This window comes from Octopus bimaculoides, chromosome 5 (genome assembly GCF_001194135.2).
Source record: "Octopus bimaculoides isolate UCB-OBI-ISO-001 chromosome 5, ASM119413v2, whole genome shotgun sequence".
In the NCBI taxonomy this organism is placed as follows: Eukaryota; Metazoa; Mollusca; class Cephalopoda; order Octopoda; family Octopodidae; genus Octopus; species Octopus bimaculoides.
In genome coordinates this window covers 95,631,487-95,640,158 of record NC_068985.1, presented here as the reverse complement: position 1 = coordinate 95,640,158, position 8,672 = coordinate 95,631,487, and the positions used below count along the sequence as shown (strand labels likewise).

At 38.1% G+C, this 8,672-nt stretch overlaps 1 protein-coding gene across 1 annotated transcript in view; it reads left to right on the top strand.

The window, feature by feature from the left end:
• Positions 1 to 6,681: 6,681 nt before the first annotated feature.
• The window catches only part of LOC106876470 (ras guanyl-releasing protein 3-like), a 58,498-nt gene continuing 56,507 nt past the window's right edge, over positions 6,682 to 8,672 (top strand). The window contains 2 exon segments of the mRNA XM_014925034.2: positions 6,682 to 6,798; positions 8,059 to 8,439. Of these exon segments, the coding sequence (XP_014780520.1) occupies positions 6,795 to 6,798; positions 8,059 to 8,439 (385 nt within the window). The 5' untranslated portion in view covers positions 6,682 to 6,794.

The window sequence follows — 8,672 nt, the reverse complement described above, 5'->3', positions numbered from 1 at the left end:
TACGACAAAGTGGGATAATTTGCTTCTCTTAGCAACAACAGCAGTGGTTGAAGAAACAGCACTGAAAATACACAAGTCTTTCATGAATTGCAAGTCTCCAATAAATTAGATCTCATATTTCTCTCAGTGATCAATGTTCTGGTTGCTGGTTAGAAAATGGATGAATATATCATGAAAACAACAGATGAAATAAAAGACTATTTATTCTACCCCTAACTACAAAATCTTAGAATATATCAAAATTATTGCAACCATGTGGGTTTAGAAAAGTACTGTTGCTGAATATCTCTGGGCACGAGGTTTAAAATTTTAGGGGTGGGGTCTAGTCGATTAGATTGAACCAGTATGCAACTGGTACTTAATTTATCGACTCCGAAAAGGATAAAAGGCAAAGTCGACCTCGACGGAATTTGAACTTGGAACGTAAAGACAGACGAAATACCACTATGCGTTTCACCCAGCATGCTAACGATTCTGCCAGCTTGCTGCCTTAATGAACCGAATGTGTTATGAGCAGATATTCATCATAAAAGAGAAGTTCTCATACAATGAATCACAACAGTGATTAGCATATTTACTTTAGAATAAATCAGCCATCATTCAAATATATATAAGATTCCGCAAAAAAAAAAAATGTTGATAATAACCAAGGAAGCTTTGCTAATGGCAAAAATACAAACCTGAATTAGACTCTCTGAAACATCTCACATAAAAGTATGACTGTGATATCATGAAATCTATCAGGAGTTACTGTTATATGATTGCAAATCTGGTGTGGATTTTATTAGTTATAAACAATATTCCCAAGACCGTTTGTGTCTTAACAGCAGAACGAATGGACAACACTCCATTAACAACATTTTGAAAATGAGTTTTCTTAAAGTCTCTAAACATCAGACTAATGGATTTTGTAATGTTATTGTTACAATCTAAACATTAAAGAGAAATAAGGAAATATGGAAAATTGTTAATAAAAAACACTAGATTTGAACTTCAAATAGACATGTTTGTAATATAATAATGTGTTTAAAAAAAAGGAGATATTCTTTAGTTACACACACACACACATACACATACATATGCACACATGGAGGCTCAGGTATAATTGAGTGGTTAAAAGTATACTTCTGAACCTTGTAGTTTCAGGTTCAGTTCCACTGCATGGTACCTTGGGCAAGAGTCTTCTGCTATGGTGCATGGTTGGTCAGAGCCATTTTCAATGGATTTGAGAGATGGGAAGTGAAAGACACCAGTTGTATGTATGTGTGTGTTCAGGGGTTTGTGGATACGTGGGCATTTGTTCAGGGTTTTGTGGGTGTTTGTGTCTCCTTGTCTTGACATTATGTGACAGATGGAGTGACTGCGTGGTAAGTAGCTTTCTTACCAACCACATGGTTCCGGGTTCAGTCCCACTGCATGGTATCTTGGGCAAGTGTCTTCTACTATAGGCTTGGGCCAACCAAAGCCTTGGGAGTGGATTTGGTAGACAGAAACTGAAAGAAGCCTGTTGTATATATATATATATGTGTGTGTGTGTGTGTGTTTGTGTGCCTGTGTTTGTTCCCCATCATCGGTTGATGACCGATGGTGGTGTGTTTACGTCCCCGTAACTTAGAGGTTTGGCAAAAGAGACCGATGGAATAAGTACTAGGCTTGCAAAGAATAAGTCCTGAGGTCGATTTTTGTCTGTCTTTACGTTCTGAGTTCAAATTCTGCCGAGGTCGACTTTGCCTTTCATCCTTTCGGGGTCGATAAATCAAGTACCAGTTGTGTACTGGGGTCGGTCTAATCAACTGGCTCCCTCCCCCTAAATTTCGGGCCTTGTGCCTAGAGTAGAAAAGAATTTACCTGTATATAGCGTGATAATTTTGATACCCTGCTCTCTCTTTCCTGTCCAGTCTATTTATGTACCCTGGGTACTCTGCCATGATCCAATAAGCACTGCAACATGTCAGTGACAAGCCCATAGCTTCTGGTAGAACTAATTCTGTCTAATTGTGGAACACAATGCACTTTATGTGTTGCAGTCTGCGCATTTTATGCATTCTCCTTTGTTCAGTTTACTTCTGATGGTGGTTAAAAGTAATTAAAAGTGGGTGAGGTGAACTTGGATGAAACAGAGCTGCTGTTCCAAAGAAGACTATATGTGGTCATTCACTATGCTAGAAATAACAGCTAAATTTCCCTAAATCTTCACCGTGCAGTCATGATATTTCTCTATTATATGGACTGAGACCATCAAAGAGCCTTGAACCATTTGAAATTTCTTGGGGCAGATTTTCTACAGCTGGATGCCTTTCCTGTTGCCAACCTTTATCTGCTTCCAAGCAAGTCATTTTCCCTTGGCCAGACTTGGTTTTCACAGAAGAGTGGAAATGAACAATCTCACTCGAATGATAATAATGCTCATTTACAGTCATCATGTGATATCTAGACAGAGGCGCGTACACACACACACACACACACACACACACACACACAGATAGATAACAAATGGAGATGAATGGACAATGAGAGTTCAATACATGCGCATATTAAACTGTTATTGATCATTCATTTTCGTTTATTATATTTCTTTACCATGTGATGTGTAGCTGATGTTGCTACGGAGACGGGGGTTGTGGAATATGTGATATCATTAAATGATTGTGATTACGTTAATTAACCTTGCGATTCGATGATAAAGTGGGAATATTAATTTATTAGTATTCCTACTGCATACACCACTAACCAATTCAATTATATGCTGGATGTTACTGAGCTAATAACCAGCAAGGTCCAAACCAATTGATATATATGTGTATATATATATATATATATATATATATGTATACATATGTATATAAGTATATATGTATATTGTTTGTATATATATATATATATATATATATGTATATATATATATATATAAGACATACAGTCATATATATAGTTAAATAAGATTTGGGTAAAAACCTTCTGGATTACTAGGCAAAGCTGATCCACAGCTATTGGCTACCTAATGTTATCATACATTAAAAGTGCTCCTGCTACTGGATATATGTCAGGAATTCCATAGTATCTGTAGAGTGTATATATATATAAAATAGATAAATGGTAGTGAATGGAAATGAGTGATATTCTTTATTTAAAATCGCTACAGTTGTTTCAACACATTTTTACACCCGTCGGAGGATCGTGGTTTCGATTCCCAGACCGGGCGTTGTGTGTGTTTATTGAGTGAAAACACCTAAAGCTCCACGAGGCTCTGGCAGGGGGTAGTGGCGACCCCTGTTGTACTCTTTCGCCCCAACTTTCTCTCACTCTTTCTTCCTGCGTCCCGTCCAGCTAGTGGGGTAACACATACGCCATAAAAACTGGGAAACCGGGCCCATGAGCCTGGCTAGGCTTGAAAAGGGCGCATAAATAAATAAAAATCAGTACAAATACAACATGAAAAAGAAAATATTGCAGTGAACATGAAGTGAAAGAAACGTCATTATTTTTTCTTTCATTGAAAGAGAGACCAATAGTTTGCAAGTCACACCCATAATTTAATATGACCTTTGAATAACAATTTCATGGTAAATCATAATAAAAACTCTTGATAACCATATTATAGTATTGTGCAGGGCAGGGTATGAATAATGTATTTTTTGTAAGGGTTGGTGGGTAATTTTTGTTATAGTTGCAAGCAGTTGCAAGCAGATGAGCAAAGGTCCTTGACCTGAAATATGTCTAGAGTGTTACAGAGCTTGAAATAATGAGAGCTGCTATATGGTTGCTTGATGTGCTAGAAATAGCAGCCAAATCTCCTTAAAATCATGCCCCACTATCTTAAATAATCCTTTCTACTATAGGCACAAGGCCTGAATTTGTGGGTGGGGAGGGGGTTATTCGATTAGATTGACCCTAGTATGTAACTGGTACTTAATTTATCGACCCTGAAAAGATAAAAGGCAAAGTTGACCACGGCGGAATTTGAACTCAGAATATAAAACAGATGAAATACCGCTAAGCATTACGCCCGGCGTGCTAGCGATTCTGCCAGCTCAATGCCTTGCAGTCTTAAATAACGAGATGACTCGTTAGATAATAAGCAATGGTCGTAGCTGGATTGACTTTGATTATAATCTGCTGTCAAGGCTGATCTAGTTAAACTGTTTCAGCAACTAATAAATTGTGATGTTGTGATGTTTATGCCTTCTTTTGAGAGCAATAGCAATGTGGGCTAAATGAAATGAAAAATGCATTCTTCAGATTTTGCTGGTAGCTTACAGTGATATGTAATTAATTTAATTTAATCAAATTAATTTTAATTCTTCTACCATGCATTTACATGTTAATATTGCTGTTTGAAACAATTGTATGCATGTATTAAAATTCTTTCAAATTTTAACATCATCTTTTCTCCATTTTTAACAAATTTGTTGAGTTTATATGGGATTCCTTTCCATAAATTCTCATAACACACCATATATATATCATCATCACTCAGAGAGTGTAGTGGGTGCTTTTACGTGTCACCCGCACGAAAACGGCCATGCTCGAAATGCTGTCTTTTATGTGCCACCCGCACAAGAGCCAGTCCAGGGGCACTGGCAACGATCTCGCTCGAAAACCCTACAAAGGCCAGTCAGGCGGTACTGGCAACGGTCACGCTCAAGATGGTACATCTTATGTGCCACCCGCACAAGAGCCAGTCCAGGGACACTGGCAACGATCTCATTTGGCTTGCCGGGTCTTCTCACGCACAGCACATTTCCAAAATATATATATATATATATATATATGTATTGATATACAGCAGAAGCAAAATGGTGTGATGACAGAATCATTAGCATGCTGGGCAAAATGCTTTGCAGCATTTTGTGTTTCGTCTGTCTTCACATTCTGAGTTCAAATACCAATGAGGTCAGCTTTGCCCTTCATCCTTTCAGGGTTGATAATATAAGTACCAGTTGAACACTGGGGTTGTTCTAACCGTCTTACCTTCTCCCATGAAATTACTGGCCTTGTTGCCAAAATCTGAAATAAGTATTCAGCAGAAAGAACAGAGTGATTTAAGGGTCTGAAAGGTTCATCCATTATCACTTGGCAAAAACTTTTTATAATTGCTAATGCATAAAACTCTTGTCCCTTGTGTCACCATGTCACTTCAGCTGAACCGTCCAATCCATGCCAGCGTGGAAAACAGACATTAAATGATAATGTGCTATACTGTATTTTAATGTGTTTAAGGAACCCTCATGTATAAGGAACTCCCTAATTTTGGGGGCTTAAAATTTGAAAAAGGTTTTGTAAGGGAGTATAATACTATCCATGTATAAGGAATTCCCATATTTTTTCAGCCTAATTTTTAACAAAAAGGGGTTACTTATATACATTAAAATACGTTACATAGATTAAAATAGAAAGTGAATAGGAAAACATTTGACATCACTTGAAAATATTTAATTTAGATTGAGAATATAAATGGATAAAGTCTTTTACAGCTGTTTCGCAAATAGCCAAGTATGTAGATCATAACATTGAGCTAAAGATTACATCATCATCATCTTCATCAGAGAGAGAGAGAGAGAGAGGGGAGTTAGAAAATATGAAAATATTTGTCAAAAAATGAAAGAAGGATCAGAGTGAGAAATATATACATTAGGTGGTTCCCTGATTGAGGAAATAATAAGGAAAGGTCCTTATTAACAGTTCCATATGTATATATCAAAGAATATGAATGTTTTATCCTTGTATAAGCGAGATATAGTTTTTAACTTCACATCAAATCCATACCTGTATGGGATGGTGGACATAAAATAATCCTTTGCGCCAAAGCCTGAAATTGTGAGGAAGGGGTCGAGTCGATTATGTTGACCCTAGTGTTCAGCACTGGTCCTTATTTCATTGAGCTTGAAAGCAATACAGTCAGAGTTCACCTCAGCTGTATTTGATCTTAGTAAATAAAGCCAAGCCGGAAGAAATCCTTTTAAGCAGTTTATCTGGTGAGCTAAGAATTAGGCCAACTCACTGCCAGGAAATAGTGATCACACACACACACATGCAGTACGTGTGTGTGTACACATGCACACACACACACATGGACACACACACATACACACACATGCACACACACATGCACACACACACATGCACACACACATGCACACACAAAACACAACATACACACACAAAACCCAGCACACACACACACACACACACACAACACAACAAACACAAAACACAACAAACACACACACACACACAGAAAACACAACAAACACACACACACATACAGAAAACACAACAAACACACACACACATACACAAAACACGAAAGACACAAAACACAACAAACACACACACACACACACACACAGAAAACACAACAAACACAAACACACACACACACACAAAACACTACAAATACAAATACACACACACAAAACACAACACACACAAAATACAACAGACACACAAAACACAACATACACACAAAACAACACACACACAAAATACAACAGACACACATACACACACACACACACAACACAACACACACATACACATTTAGAGAGAGAAAGACAGAGATAGAGACAAGGAGAGAGAGAGAGAGAAAGAGAGGCATAGAGGCAAAGTAAAAGAGAGTGAAAGCTAGTTGTAGAGATTGATGGCTATAAATACGTAGATCATGAAATTACAAACTTTCATTTTATATGCTGCTTCTTTCTTGTTTGTTGTCAGACTTTCATTTATTTTTACCATTTATTTCCAGTTTTATCAGCAGCACTGAGTTCAGTAGTTCATCGTACAAAATCTGACCCATGGGTAAGTATTATCACTGTCATGTTTTATCTAAAAAAATATTTTTATTGCATATTTTTATAAATATTAGCATTGTTAAATATAGACTTCCAACAGGCAAATCATTGTTTCATTATAGAAAATGATAATTGTTTAGTGTGGTTGTCCATTTGCTTTTTATATTTTTACCAGAGCAAACCAGCACAGCTGTCTGGCTTCCGTGCTAGTGACACGTAAATAGCGCCATTTGAGCGTGATCGTTACCAGCACGTGAAAAAGCATTCGAGCGAGGTTATTGCCAGTGTTGCTGGACTGGCTCCTGTGCAGGTGGCATGTAAAAAACACCATTTTGAGCGTGGCTATTGCTAGTACCGCCTGACTGGCCCTCATGCCAGTGGCACGTAAATGCATCCACTACACTCTTGGAGTGGTTGGCATTAGCAAGGGCATCCAGCTGTAGAAACTCTGCCAGATCAGATTGGAGTCTGGTGCAGCCTTCTGGCTTTGGCCCAGTCCTCAGTAAAATCGTCCAACCCATGCTAGCATTGAAAGCAGACGTTAAACAATGATGATTATGATGATGATGATATCTCAGTATCGACCAGACCATCAGATGCTGTTATATGCCGCTGGTCACAATGCGCTTCCAATTTTGTCCTGGTTGTGCCATTCTTTACCATCTTGTCTCATATTGATTTCCAAGTGGCCTTTTACGATCTCTTTGACGCCACTTGGCAACTGCACAAGTCCACCTGTTGTTTGTGGACCTTGCAGCATATCAAGCCATGTGGTATTTGTGCTTTTGGAACTCTGTGCTCACATTGTTCGCTCTGTACCATTCTCAAATTATTTCATTTCATAATTAAATAATTCCTAATGAGATCATTTTACATATCATCATCATCATCATCATCATCATCATCATCATCATCATCATCATCAACATTTAACATCTGTTTTCCATGCTGGCATGGGTTGGATGTTTTGGCAGAAGCTGGCAAGGCCAGGGGTTGCACCAGGTTTCATAATCTGTTTTGGCTTGGTTTCTATGGCTGGAGGCCCTTCCTAATATCTAAACGCTTTACAGAGTATACTGGGTGCTTTTTACGTGGTACCAGTACCAGTGCTTTTTACGTGGTACCAGCATCAGTTATTTTTGTGTGGCACTGTCCTTAAATCATTTCCTGTCTTTTGAAGCTTCTAAATTCCTGTGATGTAATTAACAAAAGTATATATTCAAAGCAACAATTAATTTGTCTTTAATTATCTTTTAATTTATTACAGAGGTAACTTGCCGCCATGAGCCACTCGGGTTGGGTGAGCATTCCTTCAACACATCATGTTCCCCTCAACTCACTTCATTAAGCTGCAACTCTACTCCGACCAGAGTTCCACCTCCGCCTTCTCCCCCACTCCATAACATGGTTCCAACAACAGAATCGATACCAGCCAGCACAACAGTCACAACAGGAGCTGAAACAACAGCGACGACAAGCCTGGCACCAGTAAATCCTTCTGAATCCTCATCTTCATCATCTGTAGAACAAACTGTCCCGAGTATTCCTACTTCGGATTACTTGGAAGAGGAGAAACCTCTCTTACCAGGGATTAGTGTCCGTGCTGCCACTTTGGAGAAACTGATTCAAATCTGTGTTGAGAGTTTCTGTAAGTATACCAAACATATCATCTTCATCATCATCATCATCATCATTGTTATCATCAATGTTGTTGCCATGCAACTTAAGGTTTTTGTAGGCTTCTTATGGAAACTTTAAGTCACACGGGGCTGAATCAAACTGTTCTAGAAAATGATATGTAGTAACTCCTACTAAATGTATTGAGTACCTCTTTCTTTTGTTCCTTCACACATCCATATATATATATATATATATATATAT